Raw genomic sequence first — 24866 nt, forward strand, 5'->3', positions numbered from 1 at the left:
AGGCAAGGAACAGGGACGAACAGGCCTAGGCCCTCGCTGTGAGACGAGCAATCGAACACTGAACCTCCTAATGCTCCAGAACGATATAGCCAGTGTCGCACCCAGAGTGTCAGTATAATTGCCGAATATAGGCATGTGGCTAACACCGTCAACTAGTAATGCCCGGGGATTATGGGTCAGAGCTAGTACGTCAAACCCGCGACAGATGAGAGTACATACAGAGCTAAATCGAGCGATGGACTATTTCTTGGTTTGTGGCCGTCAATCACTCTAGTCAGACGACGATGATGTTTCCATTTCCAAGAGTCGCCACCATCCATCAGCTCACGGCCGAGCTTGACAGCAGCATGTCTCGCCACATTGCAGACTCCAGGGAATCGTCGGACCATATTCGATTGCGAAGGACTATAAAGCATTATACTATGTATGTCGCTTCGAAGGACATCAGAAGCATGCCTCGGAACACTCATCCTCTGACGCTATGATCCAGAGAAAAGCAGGACCATAAGCACTAGCACATACACTACGGTACTTACAATTGTCAGTTTGAACATAGAATCCATGGTTCCCTGAGGTTGGGTAGGGTACGTAGTTCGTCTATCACCCATAGCACGCCATGGCACCCGGAAAGCAGAACCAAGCCAAAGACCAAGGAAGATAAAAGGTAACAAGTGAAAAGGAAGTCGGCGACTGAAGAGAGACAAGGAAATAGGTAGAGACCCGACTGGTATATGCCCCCACTCACCCGCCATCTTAAGACAGGCCATTCTCCCTCCAACCCTCGACCCTTCACTCCGGGAATCATTGCCTTATTCCTCCCTTGAGCACGTTCAGGCATCCCGCGGTCTCCTCCTGCCAGATCTGTAAAGTCAAGGTCTACTTTACTTCACACCGTTCATCCAGCGATTGGGAGGGCGGCTCTCGTGTTGCCGTTACTGAAAACAAGAGATAGAGAAAAAGATTCATACACAATTCAACACCAACACCAGACTCATTATTAAACAAAATATTGTATCCTTCCTCCCCAATAGCATTTCCGGCTTGCTTATGCTCCTATATCGGCCGTACACAGCTCCGTTTCGGTTTCATGATCCGGCCATGGGTGTGGAGGCGGTAGATGGGGCCGGCGCGCATCAGACGGCGGAGTGTCATGATTCCGCCGTTCGTATATGCGATCCGGGAGGGGTATCTTCGAGGGCAGAGGCGGCGTATAATCTGGAAGCGCGGCGGTACGACACATTGTTGACGGTATCCGCTCAGATGAGACCGCAGAGACGGAGGTTTTCCTGAATGATAATATCTGGCATCAAGTCAGCATCATTCTTGATCGTCTTAGCCAGCTGTTGTTGATAGCTTACCATTCACCGCAGCCATGACGAAGCGGATTTGTGTCGTGTCGGTCGCGCACGTGAAATGTGTGTAGATCTGCTTGCTCTCGTGCTGGTTCAGGCTGACAAAGCGGTTCAGGATGTAGTCACACGCCGCGCCGTAGTCATCGCCTCCTTCGTAGTCGGGGAAATAGTTCTTCATCGGGCTGACAGGCAGCTTCTCCTTGAACCGATCGATCTTGTTCAGGAACAAGATGATGGATGTCTTGATGAACCACCTGGAGTTGCAGATAGAGTCGAACAGAGTGAGTGCCTCCTGCATACGGTTGACCGTCTCATCCTCGAATAGCAGCTGGTCGTACTCGGAGATGGCAACCAGGAAGAGGATGGTCGTGACGTTCTCGAAGCAGTGGATCCACTTCTTCCGCTCAGAGCGTTGACCACCAACATCGAACATCCGGTAGGTGAGCTCGCCGATGATGAAGGTTGTCTCGGTGATACCGGTCGTCTTGACACGCGACCGCAGGACATCCTGGTCGTTGGGCATGTAGTCAGGCGCAGCGATCCGGGCGATGTTGTCGAAGTAGCTGCAAAATTGTCAGTGTCAAGACATGGAATCGAGCAATGCTGCGGGGACCTACTATCGTGCAGAGTCATTCAACTGGTACTCCCTTGATCGCTTGAAGCAGCTCTGGACGCCGGAATCCCGCCACAGAGCCTCGATAGCATTGCCAACCTCAGGCGGCAAGACGTCGCCCTCAATTTGTGCTGGTTGCATGAAGATGGTTTGAACGTGGTACTCCATCCTCGCGTCCGCCAGCGGCAGCTCTAGCGATTCCATTGCCTCGAGGATCACGCGCATTGACTGCACCGTGTTGCTGAAAATAATCTCCTTGAACGATTCCCGCTCATCGCGAGAGTAGCCACCCTCGTGGATGAGCTTCATCTGCTTCAGAATCGTTGACTTTCCAGATTCACCGGCACCTGTGCCGAGTTGTCAGCTCCCGGCGAGCGAAGGACGGCGTTGGGGTAGGAATTATTTCAACATACCCAAAAGCAACATCTTGATTTCATTGCGCTGTTGCATGCGATCCTTCTTCAGCTGGTTCTCAATCTCCTCGTTCCGGGCCTTGCCCTCCTTCTCCTCTGTGCTCATTCCGCAACCCATCTTGGCGATCTGTCGAAAAGCAAAGGAGCGTGTGAATCGAATGAGGGTATCAAAACGGGTCTATCGACAACGAGAAACGTTAGTGAAGCTGGGTTAAAGTGAGGAGATATAATTGCGACGTCGAAAAAGGCACATCATCTGTTCGGGAACGAATCTGCTGAATCTTGCGGGCAGGCTGCGACGCAGGAAGCCAGCGGCAAAAGCCATTGGCAAAGGAAACGGTATCGCGAGGGTTGATCCGTATACCACAGAGCTTTTGAACGGAGTTCGAATGGCTGAAGACGGCATGGGCAAGAAGCGGCATTGGCTCTTACCTAGTTCGAAGATGCGCGCCCGGGATTTTCCTTCGGGGCTTCAATCGAGCGCGTAGCCAGCAGCAAAACAGAAAGAACGACGCCGAGGACAAGAAGTTCGAATTACGCCGATACGAGCGACAGAGGGGAATCGTCCCCAAGGCAGTGACAGACGCAGGCTGTGGTCTCACTGCTCGCTGATCGCGGGAGTGTGAACGGTCGGAGTCGAAGGAAGGACAGGAGGTGGGAGGGCTGTTCTGTTAGTTAATGTTAAGGAACGCGGAGCATCCACGCTGAATTTCGGGGGCTGCAGTGGCCCTGGCCTGTCTGGCGAATCATATCTTGGATACGCAAGATGGGTGGGGCGTTCCCCATCGCTCACTGGTCCAGGGCCTCGGGCAAGGGTGTCAGAAAATGCAGGCAAAGGAGAATTACGCCCCTGGTAACCATGAGACCACCACCCTCCTTTGCGCCGTCAAACTTTGGAACTGGATATACCACCTATCAGAAATCGCAAGCTGAGACGGCCACGCCGGGCTCTGTTATATGCGTACCTATACTGGCAGTTCGCTGGCTTACGCCTTGCGCTCTGCAAATCAACATACGGAGAGCAGTAAGGAAGCAACGGGCCAAGCGCTCGCTCGTGAGAAAGCACTGGCGCTAATCCCACTTTGGAAACGCTGGATTTCAATGGTGCAAGGGACGGGCCAAGCTAACCGAAAAGGTCCTTCCGAGAATTGATTATCAAGCTAATTGAAGATGTCATGCGTTTAAGATCATCAACAAGGGGAACAACCGACCCGATTATTGTCTCGATGATATATGACCGCCGCAGCCCAATATGCTTTGTTTCGACGTCCACCGTTGACTCACCCTTGTCTCTTCAGCTTCAACAACTTCCCGGCATTGTGAGACGTACTATTCATGCCATTCATACTTGCTTGAGGGGCTGGCCGCCATCGCATCCAGTCCTCAACACACTCGAACTCGCCAGAGTCTTGTCAGCCCCTTACGGATCACGATACATCCTCGCCACCAAGTAGTCCAGCCCAATCACTGTTTACTACGCGATCGATGACCTCGAACCTTCTCAGTCAAAGAATGTCCGGCTGTTTCGGCGGTGGATGTGTGGATGACCACCGACCAAGCTAATCAGCAGACTCTCAGCTTCATAACCGTAGCTAACGTCAAGTCACCTACCACAGTAATACCGTACACCTTTCAAGATCAATGCCCGTGCTTATACTTCCTGCTCGCAAATGTGGCGAACCGCTGTATTTTTCGAACCTCTAGCCTTCTTCGTAAGGGGCTTCATCGAGACTCTTGGGCTGCAGGTACGGTGAACAGCTTACAATAAGTTGAGGATCAGGAGCAGCCTTATCAATTACCTGAGGCGTAACTATGTGTCGTCAAACACACCGTCGACAAGGACGTGGCCCTCCGTTTGAAAGTCGATACGTTCCCGCACTCGTCGGGTTTCATACTCCTTGTGTTATATGTATGGCCCTGTTAATATCAGTCTCTGCTTCCTGGAATTTCCTCATCCAAAACGCAGAAAGATCCTATTACGTTATGCTGCCCGGGAGTTGCTATACGTACATATCGTCCACACAGTGACTTGGAGAGCATGATGATTGTCCTCCTAGCGAAACCTACTACCTTCCGCAGTACGATCTTTCCAGTTCTCACTAGCCACCCCGCAAATGGGATCGACAGTTGGTGACCAACCGATCAAGCAAAACAGCGATCGTACCAAGCCACATGGGTGTCAGAATTCGGAATAGCAGAGCCGGCCATGTTTGTATGATATTTATATCTGGGCTACTGTAACTTACACCTGTCTTGCGCTAGCCTACCGTGGTCGCAACCCATCACGAAATTACGGCAGCCCTGGACATATCACCACAGCACACAGGAAAGGGATACCTCCTCAAGACAGACCGTCGCCCTGACCGGCCGAATCGACGCTAAACCGGTGGTTAATTTCAAACCTTTCCTGCGATGCTGAAACTATTGGTGGGTGAGCATTGCGATCCTTGCCTCGAGACTCCGTCGCTCGCTAGAAGGTGGAGCAAGCTCGTGGTAATCCCCCCACAACCCACGACGCTTGTGCCTGGTCTGCAAGATGATTCGGCATTTCCCATCGTGTCCATCCCATGCCCAAACGCACCGCAACCCTGGGGAGCAGCAGCCGGGAATTGTGGTTGGCAGGGTGGTTTGCTTTTTTGATTGCCACATGTCTTCTGCGAAGAATTCCCCGCTGATGCTACATCATGACTCGCGTGATGATGGGAGTTCGGTGTTGCGGTTTACCGGCGTGACCGGGCGCCGGGGCCTACAACAGGCACTCTGGGAGGCCCAGACTGCCATCCCGTACTAGGCACGCAGGAACCGCGTAGCTGGTAACTCTCTTCCATGTCGTCGACACTAGTTACCGGTACTCCAATGCGGGACTGCTGTACTGTGGCAAGGAACAGCACCATTTTCACGTCCGAGCGCGACGAGACAAATGGACGGAATGCCCGTCCCCCTGTTGATCAGCCAGCTCGGACCAGGATTCTGGGATTGCCTGCACGGATAGTCCTCATTCATCACGCAATGACCACTTCGACATAGGTTGTGTCTTTCCACGACTTTCTCAGATCATAGTGGTTGAATTACTGTGTTTATTTAGTTCGATTATAGGAGAAGTTATGAACCGTAATAAATGCAGATATCCCCAAAAATGGACGCGAAAATGGTGCCGAAAGGTGCAAGCCCACCATCGTCTTTTTCCGCTTTTTCAGGTCACCTGCAGGGCGACCACCCCGCTTCATGCTTGGCGTCGGTGGAGAGGCTAAGATGAAACCGGTAATGTTCTAGAAGTAATCTTGGAAGCCGATACCTACTCCCAGGGAAGGAAACCTTGCGATAGAACACGAAAGAAAAAGGGGCTCGCATCCAGTCAGTCTTCCTGAAGGTGTTCACCTTTATGTTATGATGTGATCACTCTGTGGAGGATGGCATGGCGTATTAAACAGAGCTTTGTTCTGTGCCTGGGTGTTGTGTTTCAGACATGAATTCTCTTGAGTCTCATAACTACTAGTACTATTGAGACCCCATACTCAGCGCTCTCCTCGTGCTTTCAAAGTGATCAGATCATAAATACCAGCCATTTGCAAAAGACGGTTGTTTCGATCTGTTACCGCACCAAAACCTGTGCGTCCAACTGGCGCATGACTTCCAGCTGTCAGTGTTGAGTCCACCAACTGAAGTTTGAAGATGCCGTTTTTTTGAGGCGGCTGGATGGCTGGCCGTGACAGGGGTAGGCGGCTAACACTAAGCGCGCCGATTGTTTGTACTCGCAACACCAAGACACCTACGTACTCTCCTCTGCGTACTTTCCTTGGCGCGATTCTTGCTAGTTCTGCTTCATCATGGCGTCGTCTGCCATACCCCTGACGAACTTTGGCGGGCATGGTATGAATCCCCCTTCGCCGCCCGCAATGCTGTAGCGGATCCTCTGATGCAACCCGATACAGCCTTCAATCATAGGACTAGCACAGATATAGAAGCTGAATATGACCGGCTCCGTGACCTGGCACGGAGTGAAGGTGACAAGAAGAAATCGTGCTTCGAGCGGGTACGGCGCCCGGCATTACCGTGACGGAGGAACAGTTCTGGCTGACTCGCTGCGGCTGTAGGCACATGAGGCCTATGAGCGCGGCGATGGCGCTAGGGCCAAAGAACTTTCTGAGGAAGGCAAGCTGTCATGCCCTATCTGGAACTTATTTTGGCCTGACCATCACCCCAGGCAAGCACCATCAGAGGCAACAAGCAGAATACAACAAGCGGGCCGCCGAGTTCATCTTCCGCGAGAACAACGCGCCCGGCCGCGTCGCAGGGGACACGATAGACCTCCACGGTCTGTACGTCGCGGAGGCCGAGGACATCCTCGAGGAACGCATCCGCTATGCCCGCTCGAACGGCCAGGGCCATCTCCATGTGATCGTCGGCAAGGGAAACCACTCGACGGGCCGCGTGCAGAAGCTGAAGCCGCGGGTTGAGAAACTGTGCGGCGAGCTGGGCCTCAACTATGCCACCGAGGAGAACGAGGGTCGCATCTATGTTGACTTGAGAGGCGGCCAGGTGGATGCCCCGCCAGCACTCCCTCCCCAGCCCGAGGGCTACCAGGAAGGGTACGGAGCGGGCCGGCCTCACGCTGATGGAGGCGGCTACCATCAGCGTCCTCCACAGCATCACCAACGGCCACAGCAGCAGCAGGAGGAGGAGCAGGACCAGGACATTCTGACGAGTTGTCTCAAAAGCTGCTGTTTGGTCATGTAGCAGGGTTCTGCTCGATTGGTCCTATGTGCTTTGGATGGGTGTGCACTGTTGGGAGGTATTGGATGAGGAAGTAACGGTTGTCGTTGTGGAATGCTGGTCGGCTGGCTAGGTATTGGGTTTCTGGCAGAAAAGACAACCTAAGAGCGCTGCAGGTCTGCGACGGCAGCAGCATCTTCCGGTCTGGTCTGATGTCGCATCATAATGCCCTGCATGAACTCATGAGTTTATCATGGGAGTTGTTAATGAAGTGGCGGCTACTACTAGTAGTACTTAACCTCGCCTCGTGCCTTCCCCAGGGACCTCCGGCACTTCCATTGCAATTGCCCTGTACCTAAGGCAAACCGTAGACGATTGCCCACCTAAGGCTGGTAGGTACTATGCCTGCCTTCGGTAGCCTGCATATCTCCAGGCCACCTTGCCATCCCAACTTACACCCAGTCTTTCTAAGCCGCTGTAGAGGTGACGCCCATCATCTGACCCACCAACACACCTCAACTATCCGTATACATCATCGCCAGCTTCTGCAGCTTCTAAGCCAACCATAGCCGCCTAGGCGCAAGATCGTATTTTTCTACGCAACATACAGCTTTTGATATCTGCCCCCTCTGCAAACGCTCCAACCAAACTCTGCTTCCCCTGTCGTACAAACCCGACGCAATGGCAAGACCAATGAATAATCGACCACCGTCCTCACCCGCGACCAATCCCTTCAGCGCATTCGAGCTCTCCATAGCAACCCAGTTGGAAATCGGCCTACTCGTTCTTCCCCTCGCTCTTGCCGCCGCCATCGTCCACGCTAGTGTCGTCATCGTCTTGTTGAATTTGTGGGCCGCCGTCAAACGACGACGCCGCGGCGGCTATGCCGGTGGCATGGTACCGCCGGCTTTCTGGAATACGAACGAGAGGACGCCGACGGATAAAGAAGAGGGGTTGTGTGAGCAGGGCCGGCCTTTACTTGGGGTTCATCTTGGGATCGGTATGGGCTATACTCATGAAGACGATGCTGATGATGCTGCGAAAGAGAAAGGAATGCGGGTTCTTGGGAGGGTGAAGATGATGAGCCAAGGTGTTACCTCGGCTGTGCGGGTCGTGATGACGGGGCTCAGGAGGCGGGTGTTTGCGAGGTGGTCTGCCACGTCGAAAGCGGAAGACAATGACGTGGAGTTTGGGCTTGGCGGGGGAGACAACGGTGCTGGTGACGGCATGATCGGCTGGGGGTATAGGAACAGGCGGGAAGCGTGGGATTCAGCGAGGGGGGCCGCCGGCGTCGTGGGTTGGCTTGACCGGTATTCCGGACCTGGGTCCGGGGCCAGTAAGTGTCTGATGCGGAGAAGAGGGTCGTTACGGAAGTCCGCGGGGATGGAGTGTCCAGTGTGATGGGCTCGCAAGGTGGAGGGTTGTGTGTCCGGAGTCGGATGTTGGTGTGAGGCGCCGGTTGATATACCACCGCTACCAGTAGTCTTGGGTTGAATCGATTCTGCTTTTTTAAGGTACCGGAAAGTCGACAGAAACATACCATAAGCTCTGAGCAAAACAAAGGAAACATCGCATTTTTATGCCTCTAAGTCGATTCGTGAAACAGAGTTTGTACAGCCAACTGCTTGCCCCCCGCCTCGCACTCTCCCTCTCCTTCTGCCCTTATCAGCGGACGGAAGTTTGTTCACTTGTGTCTTTTCTTCGACCGTCACCTTGTCAAGGTTCTCCTTCGCCCCACTCGATCAAGCTTAGGCCTGCCTCTTGATATCCCGCGCCGCCTGCTTCAGGCTGTAGTTGCACTCCTCGTACGCACGCCCTGCGCCAAACCCGACGCCCACAAAGGCTGGCCACGCCCTCCTCTTGAACAGTAGAACGGAGAAGACGACACCGAATCCGAGGCCGAGGGAGGACTTGATAATCAGGTTGGAGAGGCAGCGATCCCACTGTTGACATATGCGTCAGTCTCGAATCGAGTCCGGTGTGCCGGGAAGGAGGGGTGGCAGGTGGCCTTGCTGTGGTGCTGACCTTTTCGTTCAGAAGCGCCTCACTGACTGGGCGCGACACAGCGCGGGAGGGCGCCGAGGGGGTGGTGGTCTCGGCCATGGCGGCGCAACTGTGTATGACGTGACCCGGTTCACCAGCTGCGGAAACCAAGCCAGATGTTGCATTAGCTCTAACTGTTCTGTTCCGAAGCTTCTGGTGGTGCCATACCTTCTGGCGAGCAACACAATTGGCGCGAAGGAGTGAATGCGACCGGCGGTGGTAGGTGCAGAGAGTGGTACCAAGTCGAAGCTATTTTGTTCCGCGTAGATGATCGGGTGCCAAGAGCTCTCAAAGCGCATTTACAAGCTCGGGTGTTGCCGTTGTCTCCCGAAGGCGGTGAGGCAGCAAGCTACAGGGATTGCAGCTGCGATTGACGATGAAACGGCAGAATTCTGGAATTTCTATCAAATCGTCGGCACGTGGGGTGAGTAGGCATGTGCAGGTGAATAGGAAGACTAAGTTAACTTATTTCCACGACAACGGAACATGAATTAGCGACCTTGCACTAATTCAGGTTGCGATGAGGGACCATAGTAGTAGGGTACTTCAGCTTTGCAGCTTTATCCTCTATTGCCGCCATACTAATTGAGATGCAGACCCGTGAAGCCGCCCTCGTCAGGGAGGTCCGCGCACTCGACCAGGGAGATGTTGAGACGGTACCGGAAAAGCTCGAACGAATCTGGGATATTCTCGATGACTACCATGGAGGTAGCTTTCACGCAGCCGAGGAGATGTTGCTGCGATGGCTCTTGAAAAGCATGACCGGCTCGTCACCGAACGCCGAGCGAGTCCGACGATACCCGCGGGCCTGGGACATTGTTGGCACGGTGTTTGCCTTGATTCCTCTATTCTCCTTGGCCAAGTCGCTGGCGGACCGCCGCTTTGTTGGTATCCTGCAGCAGACACTCAAGGAGATTGCAGCGCCGCAGCAGGAGGGAACCGAGGCGAATGGGCCTGATTCGGACGTTGAGATGGCGGACGCCCCGGCTCCCGAGAGCACTGCCAATTTCCGGAAGCGAAAACGAGCCGATACTGCCAGCTTTGATGTTACAATTCAGAAACAAGCGGTCGGCTGCCTACAGACTGCCGAAGCCGTCTTCGAGGCCATTCGGATCCTCCTCTTTCGGTGCGACGTCAGGTCTCTGGACGAATCAGCTATCCACCGGATGGGGGCCGAGCATGTCAAGACGCTTTTCTCGTCGTCTGCAACTGAAGCCATGGGGATCCTGGTTCCATGGATCACCGTTTGCGGGCTTGCTCTGGATCGGCCCAAGGCTGGGCTACTCAAGGAGCAGTGGTCGTGGCTGTCCATCTTCGCGGCTTTGTGGGAGCTCCATCTCCAGAGTGCGACCGATGCGTTCGAGGTCGCAACTCACTTGTCTGGCTTAGCTACTCGCGTACTCGGTAGGCTCACCGGATTCTCAAGGCAGATGGCACGTGGCGTCGACACAACCGTCCAGGAGCGGTGGGCGCGTGACCTGAGTCGTTTCTTAGCGCGCAACATGATTCTGCCGGCTAGAGCAGCCTTTTTGACAAAGGGAAGCCAGGAAGTCGTGCAAACTGCCGTTACCATGTCCAGTGCCTATGCGCATATCACGTTTCCTGTCCTGTTTGATCTCGTCACCAGATCACCTCTCGAGTTCGGTGGCAAGGCGTCCAAGAAAGATTACGAGACGTGGGTACAGGTCTCTTTTGACGCCATCCTGCATGCCACGAAGAATGTCAACCGTGAGAACGGTTTGGCAGCGGTCAGGATGATCATGGAAATGGCGGCCGAGCGTGACACGCCCCTGTCGGTCTCCAGTCTCCGTGCCGTGTGCATGGACTACGCCCTCAGGAAGGACACTTATGAGTGGAGTCTACTCCTCTCCATCATCAAGCTTAATCCCGATGTCTTCCTCGTCTCTGATGAGGGGAAGCAGCTCCTCGAACGTGTCCTGGAGAAAACTAGAGAGCAGGGTGCCCTTGATACGGAAGACTCAGAAAGAGCCGCGCAATTCATCGTCTTGCTTGCAGGCGGGTATGCCCAAGCTCATGAGTTGTCTAACTTTGTCAGGGTCTGGCTCAAGAATCTTGCTCCTTCCAAGTCCAAGGAAGGGCTTCAACCGCTGTGGGCACGGAAAGAACTGGCCAATGCGGTCGCCGGGCTAATCCAGTCTTCTCTAAATACTACGCAGCTCGTGGGAGTGCTAGAATGGCTCGCATCCCAGACAGCAGCAACGGAGAGCATGGCTAGGATCCACATTCTTGAAGCCATATCGAGCGGCATCTCCCAAGAAGACTTCATCGACGTTGCGAATATGAAGATATTCGACGGCGTCTTCCTGGAGAGATATTCCAAAAAGGAGTCCCCAGCTATTGCTGCGTGTCGATGGCTGGTGGCCTCAAAGACAATCGCCAGGGGCACACTCGAGGAAGCTGGCCGTGTTTGGCCGCAGATCAGCTCCGACATCAAGGACATTCTTGAACGCTCTCCGCTGTACCGTGAAGATACATTTGCTGCTTTCAGATGCTGCGTGTCAGTCTGGCTTGCAAACTATCCCGGCGGTGCCCATGAGAGCGAAGCAGCTGCCCTGGTGTGCTCTTTCATGAACAAGCTCCAGGCGGATCAGGAGCCGACGATGAATCTGCATTCTCCGGAGAGAGGAAATTCCATCAACAGGAGAACCTATGTGTATTGGGTTCTCTCTGACGCGCCTCGATTACTAAGGTAGGATTCTAGATTCTCGCCGCCCCTGGGTAATGGTGCTAATGCTGCTCAGTCTGTATATGGAGAGGGATACGGACGGGCAACTTCCCAGCGCGATACCCTTCTTTCCCAGTATATCTTCCGGGACTGAGCCTGGGACATGCCTTGATCATGATTTAGAAGTCTCTCGTCTGTTACTGGAACGCGAGAGCAATGTCAACAACCAGAAACTTATGGGTGAGCCTGACTAGCACAGCCATGCTGTCATTATCCATTAACAACGTACAGACCGGTTGATCGCGATAATGATCTCGTGGATGGACGCCGAAATCGCCGTCCAGTTTCTCCTCGACACGCCAATCGAGACACTGTCTAGATCTCAGCGAGAGACCGCCATGAGCTCAATAGTCTCAGATCTAGCTGGCGGCAAAAAGTCACGGGCTATCGGGGTAGAGCACTTGGGTTCGGTGCTCAGCCTCATGGTCAAGCTGATGTCAAGACCGACTTTCTACGAGGTATGACTGAGACTCCGATGAGTAGTTAGATCGAAGCTGATGGGATTACAGGGCATGAGCTTCTCCCACCTCGAGTCGATAGGGCAATACCTTTTGAAGATACATAAACGCTCGCACCGCCGTTCCGCGGAAGGGTTGGCGACGGATGTAGTGTCAAAAGACCGACGCAACTTCAAACTACTGCAGCAGCTGGCGAACCTTACCATACGGTATGTTATTTGACGGCTCGCCACCAAGATCACAGCTAACCCCCGGTAGCCAAATGACAAGTGGTAGTTTTGAGGAACGTGAGAGGGCATATCTGAAGGGTGCCATCTCGGTGCTCCAAAGCCCATGCGAGGAATCGGACGCGGCGCTGCGAATTGTCCTGCTGCATGCTTTTATCTCCACCGTGCGGGCCTCAAATGCCGTCAAGAAGCTGGAGGAGGACGGCTTGGACTTCTCCAAACTCCAGGACCACCTCATTCAAATATCCCTGCCGGCTGTCACAACCAAAAAGCGAAAGGGGAGGAAGCTTCTCACACTCATCATAGCTCTTGAGGCGCTGGGCGACCTTGATCATGGCGTCGTGAGGCAAGCACTTTCTGGCACTGTCCCTTCCTTGCTCGAGGCAAGTGACTCGCTGCTTGGAAGCGGTGTCATGGTCGGCTGGGAGGTTCGCATGTTCTTGGCGAATCACTTCCCTGAAGTTCTTGTGTCACCGCTGGAGGTCAAGATGCCTCTGGAGGTCTCGGCAAGTGCGGATGAGGCTGAGGATGAAGAAGCAGAGCGTGGCGAGCCCGCTGCAATGCTAGACAAGACAGCTTTGTTGCGGTATGTCGATGCGGTAACGAGGACTGCCGACGAAGACACGAAGCTTGGCTACCTCAAGGAACTGTTGCTCCAACACAGCGAGACCCATGACACGCTCCGTTCCAAGCTGGTTGTGTTCCGCTTGATCCAGCACCTAAAGGGTGAGCCAACTTAGCATCCCGTTAATTCTATCACGGAAACATGCTAACATGCCAACGCCTCTAGGCCTCCAACCATCCGACTCCCCCGAGCATTTCGGCCCAGCTCAAGCCCACAGCACGCTCTGCCATCACCTTGTGCAGACAACAGATCCGGCCATCTTCCTCCTCACCGCGAAGGCTGTTCGCCTTCTGCTTGACCAAAACCCGGCGTGTATGACACAGTGGAACATCGAACTCACCCTCAGCAGCGTCTCGACCATCTCCGCGCAGAGTTCTACCCAGTCGCTGATCCCCGAGACACCAGGCATCTACCCGGCTCTCTGTCGTCTCGTCGAGATTGTCATCAAGCGTCACAGGAAGCGTCTCGATGGCCATTTTCACATCCTTATCGTCGCCCTGCAGTCCCTCCTCCGCTTGCTGGTATCAGTGTCTCACAATTCCACCGGTAGCAGCACCAGCGGCACCAGCGGCACCAGCAGCACCAGCAACGAAGTAATTCGTCACTCTTCCCTCTGGGAAAAGCACGCAAAGCTCTTCGCCCGCTTGCTCACGCTCATCTGCGAGCCCACGGTTGCGTCCGTATCCCGCTCTCAGACGAGTGGACTCGACTCGGAAAAGGACAAGGCGAAGCGCTACGCCGGCCAGTACATGTACCTGGTACTCATGCAGTACGTCAAACTACAGCTCGAGTACATCGTGCCACACGGGGTGCGCGAGGCGCTCGAACCGGGTGTCTACTCCATCATGGACATCACCACGCAAGACGGGATGAAGATCATGAATGACGGAATGGATCCTAGCGGACGGGTTATTTTTAAGGAGATGTACAAACAATACCAACGGTTCGGGAAGTGGACTGGCGTCTGAAGGGGTTAGGATACCCAAATCTATGTGCTCCTCTATCTACATGGTGGAATCAGAACCGTCATTCAACTGATATTTGGAAAATGGCACAGGAAGAGCACATCTGCCGCATATCGCAGCTCTGTTTCTAAGTCCTCCCTTGGCTACTACGTGCCCCCCGTTATCCTCTGCCACCGTTGCGCAAACTCCCTGATCCCTCCCTCGCCGCCTAAACTCGCATCTACTACATCCTTGGGCAGCTTATGCGCAGAATACTGAGGCGACGAGAAGTTGTACGCCGCGGGGTCATCTTGCTCCACTAACCTTAGCTCAGGCTCATCCGTCTCCTCTTCCTCTTCCTCCCTATCCTCCTCCTCCTCCTCTTCCTCCTCATCGATGAGTCCTTCCTGGACGTCGTCGGAAGAGGCGGATCCAAAAAGCGGCCTCGCAACCCTTTTCTCCAACAACTCCGTCCAATCGAAGAGCAAGGTATCCGTTCGCGGTGCCCAGGGATTGATATCTATTAGCCTTGCTCGGCCCAGCCTCACCTTCTTCTTCCCTTCCTCGTCGTACTCATCCTCGCGATCGTCGTCGGCCTCGGGGATGTAGACGTCGAACACGAAGCACGTGTCGGGAAAGGTGAAGCGCATCTTCTTGAAGAGCTCGCTGGCGCGCGCAATGATCTGTCCGCGCAAGGAGGGGAGGAAGGCGTAGTAGTTCAGGTCGCGCTGCGTGATGGCTATGAGGTTGCGGTCCTTGACGAAGCAGCGGAACTCGAGGGAGGGGAGCGGGTTGAAGAACGTTCGTAGCACGAGTACCGGTCTGAAATCGGCCGTGCTGGGACTGGCATGGTGTGACGACGGGTTGGATGATGGCGATGGGACCGTGTCGTCGAAGGCGTGGTCGAGGTCGTGCGAGATGAAGGAGGACGATTTCAGGAGGATGTACACGTCGTTGGCGGAGGTGCATTTCATTGTGTTGGGGTGGCGCGAGATGAAGGTGGCGTCTTTCGGGGACGACCAGTTCAGTTTGGGGGCTGCGGCGCCGCCTAAGGAAGCAATGGCCGAGGTTATCTCGGCGTGGAGGGCCGGGAAGAGACGGTTGGGGGGTTGACGACGGGTTGAGGCGGAGGGTTCTTCTTCAATGTCAGAATCCGAATCGGAGTCGTCGTCGGCAAGATCCTCGCGAGGTGGTGGGGGGTAGGCCGAGGTTGGGAACGATGGTTCCCAGTCATCCTCGTCATCGTCGTCGGACGCGGCTGTACCGTCGTCATTGGCTTTGTCGGGGCCCTCGTCGGCAAGGATAATGCCGTCTTGGCGAAGGTAGGAGATGAACTCAGGAGTCAATGGAATGATGCGGGAACGGATACATGATGTGCGATATCTGGAGCTGTTAGCTTGTGGTGTATTCTGAGCATACTCGAATCGTTGCGCACTTGGGAAACCAGTAGTCATAAGAGCAGTGGAGGATGTGGTCTCTTGTTACAGGGGGGAAACGCAGTTCGCCTTGTGCTGCGCTTCCCGTCTGGGACGTCGTAGGTTCTATGCCAGGCATGATGCAAAATGATCTCGGGGCTCAGACCAGCCGAATTTGAGGATATCCAGGTCTTCAACGTATGTGCAACTGGGAAGATTGTCAAAATACCCCAGCATCCGAGTCTCTGAATATCAACCTGGAGGCAATGTGTGAGAGAGCCTGAGAGTCATGGTGGGGGTTGACAGAGAATGACACTGCAAAAGGCTTGAGCAAGGGTCTGCTGCCCCGCATTTCCGGGGCTTTTCTGCCGGCCATTACGGTCCTCAGGCCTGCGGTTCCATTCCTCACCGCCTTCTCAGCTATGTCCCTATCGCCTCAGCATTCCCGACGACCATACGAGGCTCGATCAATCATTTCCCTATTCCAGATCACCAACATACTGCCAATCCGAGTTCCGAAACATACTACGCCAAGGCAAACATGTCTGACAACGTCGGCCTCGCGACCCCGCGCGGCTCCGGCACGTCGGGGTATGTCCAGCGCAACCTGGCGCACATGAAGCCACGCGACATGGCGGCGCCCTACATGCGGCGAGACCCCGAGACCCTACGGCACAAGCAACGCCAACCAGATAAGGGCCTGCTGGACCACGAACGTAAGCGGGAGGTCGAGGTGAAGGTGTTTGAGTTGAGGGACAAGCTCGAGGAGGAAGGGTGCGTTTTCCCCTCCAGTATTGTGCACCTAGTGTCGGAAGATGCGGAAGACTGATGCGAAGTGGCTTAGGGTTGAGGAAGAGGAGATCGAGTCGAAATGCGACGAGTTGCGCAAGAAGCTGCTCGCTGATCTAGAGAAGAAGGGAGGCGCTGGGGTCGGCCCAGCGCCTAGAAGGACCTTCAAGATGCACCAGATCCATGAGCAAGCCGAGGCCAAGATCAAGGAAAGCGAGCGGCTGAGACAGGCGCTGAAGATCAGTAAAGACTATGAGGAAGGGAGCCATTGGCGGAGGCAGGAAGAGAGATTGAAGAAGGCGCTAGAACAGGAGGCAGCAGGGGAGAAGGATGATGCGAGGAGCGAAAGGGATAGGGATAGGTATTGATTGCCGGGAGATACTGGGGTAAAAGATTCGGTTTGGACTTGTACTCTGCATATTGGGAGCGCATACGGAGGCGTTTTGGCGTCTTGGGGGAATCTAGGAGTACCTAGGGCACGGGGAACATGATCTTATGTCCAGACGCTCTTGCAATGTAAGGTTCAAGTCCAGCTTGACAACGAGTGGAATTCACCACTGCGGGAACAGGGCACGGCGGATAATAAGCCATCAATGACAATTGCCAGTGGCCCATGGTGGTGTGTGCCACCCTCCGCCCAACCATTTGTTGCTTGCTACTGGCCTCAGGCTCGCCTAAGGGACATTGGGAACTGAGCAGCACCTCATCACTCATAAGGTCAAGCTGAATGTCAGGTCCTCGGTGACTTATCAATGGCACGCTTGTCACATTGTTGGGCTAAGGCGATAGTTGTGTTGTTCAAGGATAATGAATGGTAAGTATCGTTATTTTCATCGCAACTCCGAGACTTGGACCTCGCCCTACACAATGCAGGGGGCAGCGAGGGGTAAGTTACGCGCCGCACGATGGGTCAGACATTGCTTGATACTGCATGCAGTGAGATCTATATGCCTGTCCTCTCTAACGCTGGTATGTATGTATAATAAATACATACGGATCCGTACATGTGTACATACTGTGTATGTACAATACATACATACCTACCGGGTACGATGCATCGCAGGACCTGACCCCAATATGTGTAACATCGCAGGTATCGTACGCATAACTTGTAAATACAGGCTTGTATTATTGTCTTGACGATAACAGCCGAGTCATGACCCCTGACATCCTCTTCAGGTTGTGTCGTCTTCGTCTGCAGCACTGCATGGATACACGCACCAGCCGAACCAACTTACCGCGCGTAAGAATCGGAAAGTGCGGATTTGCTTGCATGCGCAAGGGCCACATATCGAGGACCTCCAACCAACTTGCCAGAAGAGTGTTCAACTGCATATGCGAGCACGGGCTTGCACTACAACTGAGTGGAGCGACTCAAGCGGGAGGGGGACGGGCCCAGTGACGCACGAGACACGGAAAGAAGCTGGTTTGTGCGGGACGGCCGGTGAATGGAGTCCTTCCTAGAGGTGTGTTATATGTCTGGAACAGTGTTTTGGGAACCACGGGTTGCTGGATAAGCGTTTGGCTGACCTGCAACCGTTGATGCTGTGAAGTATGGGTCATCACCGTTGCATGTGCCGAGCCACAACTATTATGAGATCTCTCAAGTTCCATGTGAGCGTCACAGCAGCTGAGCAACTTACCAGGTGCCGTCTGCTCGAAGTTCTCGTGGGCCAAAGGACAGAGCCATAGCACACATGAAATCCGAGGAAGGGCACCGAAAAGATTCATTTATCCATACCTTATAAAAGATACCTAACAATACAGTAATATTACGGCACTACAGCCAGTGATTTTGTCACTTACACCGCGCTCAATACTAGTAGTAAGGTAGGTATGGGACGGTAACGTTACTGTGTGGTCGGCAGGGGCGGTTCCATGGATGCAGGAGCAGTTCAACCAAACTGAACCGGACAAATCACCGCCCAGACACAAGCGGGCTGCGGCCAACCTGCAGCCAGTATGCACCAAGCAGCAGACGAGCGGCATGGACCGGGTGAGATGCGAGAACCGCAACTCCACGGAGATCAATCCGGGGTGATCGACATTATTATACTGTGAGGGAAAAAGTCAGGGAAAAGCACACCGGCCTATGTGGTATTCATCTCATACGCATTGCACTTGAGTGTACTAACGACTTCTAGGGAGATGGCTGAAGGGTACCTAGGAATGATATCTCCTTTTCGCCTCCTATTTTGATCAGCAAAGCACCATCCACTGACCACGAACCCTGCCTGTATGATCCAAAAGAGAAATGCCGTTCCTATCACCAGCCATAAGCAGCTACCCGCACATTTCGGGCTTCAAATGTTCAGATTTCTGAATCCTTGCCTCCCAGCAGTTCGGCCCTGTCTAGACCACCCGCTCTGTCCATGTCGCTCATCCTCTGTATCGTTATGTATGTACGTTAAAGTATGAACATGTTGGGTCGTCTTGCACACATGCTGCCCAGATCTTGGAACACCAAGCCCGTTTCTTTTCATTTCACAGATATGTCAGCCCGCCCGCCATTGTGTCAAATGACCACCACAGAGGCAGGAACATAACCGGCCCGGCCCTCTCCGTTAGAGTACTGAGCTCTGGTTGGGCCGTATCCATGAAGGCAATCCGTCGACCTTTGCCCCGATCTCCATGAAAGCGCTCCGAACTCCTTCCCCGTTCGGAGCAACCACGAAGCCAAGAGCGCAGCAACGATTGACAGGCTCTTTCACTCGCACAGTAACCGCCTTGCTAAACCGGTGATGTAAGTTGACAACAATCGTTGTCTGGATCCAAAAACGTTGCAGACTCGGCTTCGCCTCGTTCAGGAGCACAGATGTCCACTTGCACAACACCGATGGCATATCATCTTTCACCGTTCATAGGAATCCGGACTCGGCCAACACTCTGAAGCAGCAGCAGAGTTAACAATGCGTTCACCGTCAAGCAAAACAACAAGGGAAAAATGAACAAAGGACAGAAAACGTGAAACTGCCCAAATCTACCTACCTCACGATTTTCTCATCTTCCCTTTCCCGAGGTTCAATCTGCAAGCTCTTGTCGTACATCTCGTGCACATCGCCGGCGGCTTGCATGTTGCTTATTATGTAATCCTGCAGCTCCGGCACCGGCTGCAGAGAGTAGGCAACGTTCTGGTACTGTTGAATGTCGCGGATCACTTCGGCCGTCTTTGCCCGCTTGGCAAAGTTGATGAGGTTGGTCTTCTTGATAAGGGATGGGATGCCGTCTTCAATGAAAGTGAGGTCTGTCAGGTACACACCTGTAATGGGCCATAATCAGCATCAACAACGCGAACGCCTCATGCAAGTAAGTCAGCTTACCAAAGAAGGGAATGCACGGGGGGTTCGCAGCGTGAAGAGCCTCTCTGTAGTCGCCAAAATTCTTTGTGCTGGCCATCAGCTTGCGCATGGTTTCTAGGGTTGCCTGGACGCGCTGTGGAACCTGATCCCACGTCCGCTTGAGGCGAGCAATCGGCGCGGTGCCAAGGGCAGAGATGATCGAGGTCAATGTCGAGAAATTATTCAACGTCCGGCATTTCTGTTATACGATTAGCCACCTATACACAATAGACAAAGGGAAAAGGGCACATACATCAGCGACTGAGACAAAGTGCTTGATGACGACAACTCGTTTCCTGACATCGGTCTGCGACAAAATCATCTCGGCGACCCAGTTGGTCATTTGGTTGGAGTGCAAAATCAGGGCCTTGACGTTAGGGGCGGGTTCAGGCTCTCCTTCGCCAACCTTCTTCTGCCACGTCTTGTTGAGGCATTCCGTGGGCCTGATTTTGCCATATAGCCGCGACTCGATGATGGTGAGTTGTCGAGCAAACTCGGTAACATCGATGTCGAGGAACTTCAACTTCTTCATATTTTTGGGCATAATAGGTGCTGGCGTGTTCTGGTTGACCGTTTGGATCATTTTTCGCCCGAAATTGTCTCTGCCGTGTAACCGTTGTTCCAACAGTGCCATCAGCTGTGCCCCCCCAGGGGTGTCCGACGTCCTGATCGTGTCTCTGGTGAAATTGTAGACCTCACGTATGAGCTGCTTATTCTCCTCGCTGTACTCTTCCATCCAGAAGCCGTCGAACCAACTCTTGAGGGTATTAACCACACGGAATCGGACCGGTTTCTGCTTCTTCTCTCGCCAGAGGTCGTACTCTGCTTGGTTCAAACCCTCGGGCGGCTGGATGGCAAACCTCTTGACCAGCAATTCAAACAATTCCCGTGCTGTAGTGAAAGACCTGTATGTGAGGAGGAAAGTATCTTTGAAATTTGGATCCAACTTGTCGTGACGCGTCAGTTGCTCTACCAAAGCGAGCAGCGACCCCCCCTTGACAGCCGGAGGGACGACTTTGAGGTCCCATGACAGATCGTTTTCGTGGTCCATCTTCAAGTATTCGGGCACTTCTTCGGGGACTTGTGCTTGCACCACCGGGGCGGGATCTTCCCCGAAAAACCGTTTCATCTTTGACGGATCGCCCTTCCGGTAGTTGGGGGGTAGAGTCTCGCCCTCTGTAAAGGATTGCGATCCCATCGGCAGCCCTGGCCTTACTAATCCCCGTGATTCTGTCCGCTGGTGTGGCCGCTCATAGGGCATCGTCTCAATTCTCCTGAGTTGTTCCCGCTGCACGACTTCTTCGCGTACGATCATCTCTTGTTGCTGTTGAATAACCATGGAGACCTGCTCAGAGAGGAGCTGGAGCGAGAAACCGATGTGTGACGAGTTCGTCTCGAGCGCCCGCGCGCATTGCCGGACATACTCAAGCCGCTCCTCCAAAGCCTGACCCCTCACTTCAGACCACTCATCAGCCAACGGTCCGGCAACAGCTTGGCAGCCAAGCAGCAGATCGGAAATGTTGTCGTAGAGACTCTGTTTGTTGGTGCTGAAATCGGTGAGCTGGGGCGTCTGGAAGCTGTTGCCCAGTAATGAGAGATCAATCGACTCGATCATGGCGATCCAGGGCTTGAACATATCGAGTACCTTGCCTCCGGCAGCGCAGACAGTGTTGCCGATCATTTCATGCTTGTATGGAGTGACCACTTTGTCGGTGATTATGAGGTTTTTCTCGAGCTCTCGTATGCTAGACACAAGCATCCGTTTCAATTCATCCAGTCGTTCTAGTAGTTTGCCATCGAGAATCGCTGTCGGTTCCACATATCCTTCCTCGTCTTCGAGGAAATTGGTGGTAACGGGATCGCGGGGACTGAGGCCATTGTTTTGCCAGCTACCACCGGCGGCCGACCCAATGACGAAGCCCGGAAATAGTCGTGGGATCTCTTCGCCGCGCTGTTGCTTCGCAACTTCGATGTAGCTATACACCCCAAGAAGAACGCCATCGGCTTCTTGCAAGCATTTCTGGACAGACTCGGCATTTGGCCAATCGGCAGCCGCGATGTGTGAGGAGATCACGAGCTTGGAGAACTTGGACATCATATCCCGGAAATGAGGATAGAGAGCCTTATTCGTGGAGATGATAGATGGCTGTCCGGAGTGATTGTCGGTCGTGCCTGAGCCGGCAGCGAGGAGGAGGCGCAGATGATCCGATATATCCTCTGCTCGTGCCACATACTCTGACCGGTTGCCGTTCCGGATGGCATGTCTATAGAGATCGACGGCCTCCCTCATACTGGTAACCAGTCGAGTCCAGGTTAGGGGCGGCGCGCTACCGTCGTCAAAAAATGAGCGTGGAATGGTTGCCGCAGTGGGTAAATTAAATCCAGTGCTCGTGAAGGACGTTGCGGATGCGACCATGGGGGCAGAGAGGGTGCTGCCATTCGCATACGTCTCGCTGCGTGATTTTGTTCCGGTGGCATGACCGTTCATCGAGTCCATCGAGGTGGAAGGCGAGAGGGTGTCCTTCGCACTGGGTCGGCGTGCCGCGCGTGATGTGTTCCTCAGGGCCTCTCCCTCCAGCTCGGATGCCGAGTTCACGTCGGATTCCTCCTCTTCCTCCTGGGTCAGGCCTCTCGCGATCAGTTCGGGTGGCGGTCTCGTCCTATCTGGCATGCTAACATTCATTCGATCTCTCGGTCCTTCGTTCAGTGAGGAGGGGGACTCAAGCGGAAGCTCCAGCCTACTTTCACCAGTCATGGTGTTGTAGTAAAATAGCCTGCCATCCGGGGTGGCTTGTGGGATCCAAAAATCAGCCCTGGATCGGTCTGTGTCATGGCCCTCGAGCGGAAGTCCCTCATCGTGATCGGATACGTCGTCATCATCCAATCCTTCCTCGTAGACCTCTTGCTCGTCGTTCTCTTCATCCGTCTGCTCAGCGTCGCCGCCGTCTTCCATCTCCGGCAATTCGTCCGGACTCGGAATGATTTCGCAGTAGTTGCTCGGGAACCAGCCTCTGACGCCATTGATAACGCCATCCCACCATCCGCTCTCCAACCGTGTGATGACCTGAATAATGTCGCCTTCATGAAAGCTCAGGCTGGTCCTGTCGTCAGCCTCGTAGTCATAGAGGGCACGCACGTACATGGCACCGGGCGGTGCCGTGCCAACCACTCCGTTCATGATGGAGGTTGTATCGACCGTGAGATATGAAGCGTAGGAAGAACTGTCGCCGCCGGCGCCTGCCGCGTCCAACGACGTCGAGTTGGTGGAATCGCTGTAATTGTGGCGATGTGCCGCAGAATCCGGGTAGGAAGATGAAGACGAGTTCTGACCCTGGAGTGCCGACACAGGCGTCCGTGTCATCAGCATGTTGAGGTTATCGTCAAGACGAGCAGAGATGACTCGGAAGAAGAGCGGTTGATTGACGGGGGTCTCTGCTCGCTAAATGAGTGGCCCGTAAAGCGTACAGGGCGGCTGCGACCACAAAGTCTCAGCGTTGCAATGCAATCTCAGTCTCGAGGCACCCAACAGACTTCGCGTCGATACCCCAACGGACGTCGTTCGTGTGCGGGCGCTAGATAGCCTTGCGGATAATCAACGACAGCCGCGATGGGCGATCTGACAGGCCGGTGGAGTTCGCTGGTCAAGGCGCCGGGGAGGTTGAGAGAGGTGAAGGAAAGGAGTGCAATTCGCCCAAACTCCCGCCTCGGCCGAATCGCAAACCGCTTCAAGGAGGGTGCCTCTCCGCAGACTCGCTCCCCGCGCGAATCAGAAACTATAACAGTTCAGTCCTCCCTTTCACTGTTGTGGATGACGCGCATACAAGTGCCTGGCCTCCCTGCGGTCGGCGGGCTAGGGGTCGAGCAGATTCGCGGGTTGAAGAAAAGGCGAGGTGTCGGGATTGGCGAAGGGGCCGTTCGCTGGCCACAACCTCACCTGGGCAGTTTGCTAGAGCGGGGTGAACAGGGTAGGGTACGGTACCGCCCGCATAACTCCTTCCAAAGACGGGAGGAAGGGGAGGCGGGGCGCTCGACCGCAACGTTCTGACTTCCTCTCGCACAAGAAATGGATGTGGTGTGTCCCCAACTTGAACCTTCAGCGCCTTACTTCTCGCGGCGGGAACTACCAGGAAGCACATCCGACATTCATCAGCATCCTACCGAAGTAAGCAAGGCCGGAGGTACCACTGTCCTCCTTTTCGATGGCGGTAGTACCACCATTTGTGAGCCACATTCCATATTGGCCGTGCAGATGCCTTGTGCGGTCCTGCTTCCAAAATGGGTCTAATGGTCTTGGCACCGGGCACCCCTTGTCGGCCCCCTCCAATTTATGCAGCCGAGTCCTCGTACACTACGGAAGTATGTATAATACAATACAAGTACATGTCTGTGTCCAAATACGTATTACCATGACAGGCTCGGTCATACGTTATCGTATTATACCTAGCTGTATGTATTGTCATACGTTCGATACCTCGGTTACTGATCCTCCTGTTAAGCGATCGCACTCGCGGCCCTCGATATCTTCCGTGGAACTCTGTGAGAGACCAGTTAGCCCGAGTAACGTTATCAACCGAGATCGCCCAACAGCAACCAAACACCACCCGATTATGATAATCCAGGGTTTGTTATTTCGACTATACACGTAGATGCCGTTCCTAGGTAATCCTCCCACTCCCGGTGCGTCATCAGTTTTGCGTATGTAACCAAGACCACAATGTGGTTGTTAACGAGACCTCACTTGTGATCTGCTACTCTGGGAACCTTTTCGAAGTTTCAACCTACCTCATAATCAGGTACTTTGAGCAACCGAAAAGGTAGTACGGTCAGGCAGAATTTCGCTTTGGACTGACCCATCCAACAAGCACAACCACAAGGGACACTCGCCATTTGACTCGCCTTCCTATACGGAGTATTCCCAAGGCCCCCGATCAACTTTGTCCACAGCAAGTGCTACCTACCTAAGATATAAAGGTAGGCAAGGCAGGCTGTATGTGTGGACTGTCCATACATAAATATCACAGCTGGTTGCCCCTTTCTTATTCATGACGGATGGAGCTTATCTTACGTCTCTCACTCATGTTGTCTAATCCATCTCGAGTTACGGCTCGCTCAGATTTCCAGTCAAAGCTCTTAAGATGCAAATTCATGTTTTCCGTATATAAATGATCTCTCCTCTCCGGATGAAGTTTC

General features: G+C 53.9%; 9 protein-coding genes across 9 annotated transcripts; 4 read left to right on the plus strand and 5 right to left on the minus strand.

Annotated features, from left to right (window-relative positions):
- Window positions 1-1256: 1256 nt before the first annotated feature.
- Window positions 1257-2496, minus strand: B0T15DRAFT_487613 (guanine nucleotide binding protein, alpha subunit; the record flags this gene model as incomplete). Its single annotated transcript, XM_062866451.1, has 4 exons — window positions 1257-1300; window positions 1359-1915; window positions 1970-2312; window positions 2379-2496. 4 exons carry the CDS (start codon window positions 2494-2496, stop codon window positions 1257-1259), a joined length of 1062 nt encoding a protein of 353 aa, XP_062718280.1.
- Window positions 2497-5888: 3392 nt separating this feature from the next.
- B0T15DRAFT_543110 (uncharacterized protein) lies at window positions 5889-7459 on the plus strand. The gene is made up of 4 exons (XM_062869962.1): window positions 5889-6248; window positions 6311-6411; window positions 6473-6530; window positions 6583-7459. The coding sequence occupies exons 1-4, from the start codon at window positions 6206-6208 to the stop codon at window positions 7113-7115; spliced, it is 735 nt and encodes a 244-aa protein (XP_062718281.1). The 5' UTR covers window positions 5889-6205; the 3' UTR covers window positions 7116-7459.
- B0T15DRAFT_307871 (uncharacterized protein) lies at window positions 7417-8665 on the plus strand. The gene has a single exon (XM_062863889.1). The coding sequence runs from the start codon at window positions 7773-7775 to the stop codon at window positions 8490-8492; it is 720 nt and encodes a 239-aa protein (XP_062718282.1). The 5' UTR covers window positions 7417-7772; the 3' UTR covers window positions 8493-8665.
- Window positions 8666-9416, minus strand: B0T15DRAFT_307870 (uncharacterized protein). Its single transcript, XM_062863888.1, has 3 exons — window positions 9303-9416; window positions 9117-9232; window positions 8666-9034 (listed from the first exon to the last, which is right to left on the minus strand). Exons 2-3 carry the CDS (start codon window positions 9192-9194, stop codon window positions 8840-8842), a joined length of 273 nt encoding a protein of 90 aa, XP_062718283.1. The 5' UTR covers window positions 9195-9232; window positions 9303-9416; the 3' UTR covers window positions 8666-8839.
- Window positions 9417-9724: 308 nt separating this feature from the next.
- B0T15DRAFT_496968 (Urb2/Npa2 family-domain-containing protein) lies at window positions 9725-14158 on the plus strand (the record flags this gene model as incomplete). The annotated part of the gene is made up of 6 exons (XM_062867229.1): window positions 9725-11844; window positions 11897-12060; window positions 12112-12338; window positions 12390-12547; window positions 12597-13291; window positions 13356-14158. 6 exons carry the CDS (start codon window positions 9725-9727, stop codon window positions 14156-14158), a joined length of 4167 nt encoding a protein of 1388 aa, XP_062718284.1.
- A 71-nt stretch (window positions 14159-14229) lies between these two features.
- Window positions 14230-15829, minus strand: B0T15DRAFT_307911 (D123-domain-containing protein). Its single transcript, XM_062863890.1, has 2 exons — window positions 15570-15829; window positions 14230-15517 (listed from the first exon to the last, which is right to left on the minus strand). The coding sequence occupies exons 1-2, from the start codon at window positions 15686-15688 to the stop codon at window positions 14302-14304; spliced, it is 1335 nt and encodes a 444-aa protein (XP_062718285.1). The 5' UTR covers window positions 15689-15829; the 3' UTR covers window positions 14230-14301.
- A 13-nt stretch (window positions 15830-15842) lies between these two features.
- Window positions 15843-17017, plus strand: B0T15DRAFT_543118 (cwf21 domain-containing protein). The gene is made up of 2 exons (XM_062869963.1): window positions 15843-16323; window positions 16394-17017. The coding sequence occupies exons 1-2, from the start codon at window positions 16091-16093 to the stop codon at window positions 16704-16706; spliced, it is 546 nt and encodes a 181-aa protein (XP_062718286.1). The 5' UTR covers window positions 15843-16090; the 3' UTR covers window positions 16707-17017.
- Window positions 17018-17561: 544 nt separating this feature from the next.
- B0T15DRAFT_543119 (uncharacterized protein) lies at window positions 17562-18073 on the minus strand. The gene has a single exon (XM_062869964.1). The coding sequence runs from the start codon at window positions 18067-18069 to the stop codon at window positions 17713-17715; it is 357 nt and encodes a 118-aa protein (XP_062718287.1). The 5' UTR covers window positions 18070-18073; the 3' UTR covers window positions 17562-17712.
- Window positions 18074-19196: 1123 nt separating this feature from the next.
- On the minus strand, window positions 19197-23043 carry B0T15DRAFT_402865 (ras guanine nucleotide exchange factor domain-containing protein; the record flags this gene model as incomplete). Its single annotated transcript, XM_062865180.1, has 4 exons — window positions 19197-19224; window positions 19327-19597; window positions 19659-19875; window positions 19930-23043. The coding sequence occupies 4 exons, from the start codon at window positions 23041-23043 to the stop codon at window positions 19197-19199; spliced, it is 3630 nt and encodes a 1209-aa protein (XP_062718288.1).
- Window positions 23044-24866: the final 1823 nt, after the last annotated feature.

Source organism: Chaetomium strumarium, assembly GCF_033439665.1.
Source record: "Chaetomium strumarium strain CBS 333.67 chromosome Unknown B0T15scaffold_7, whole genome shotgun sequence".
In the NCBI taxonomy this organism is placed as follows: Eukaryota; Fungi; Ascomycota; class Sordariomycetes; order Sordariales; family Chaetomiaceae; genus Chaetomium; species Chaetomium strumarium.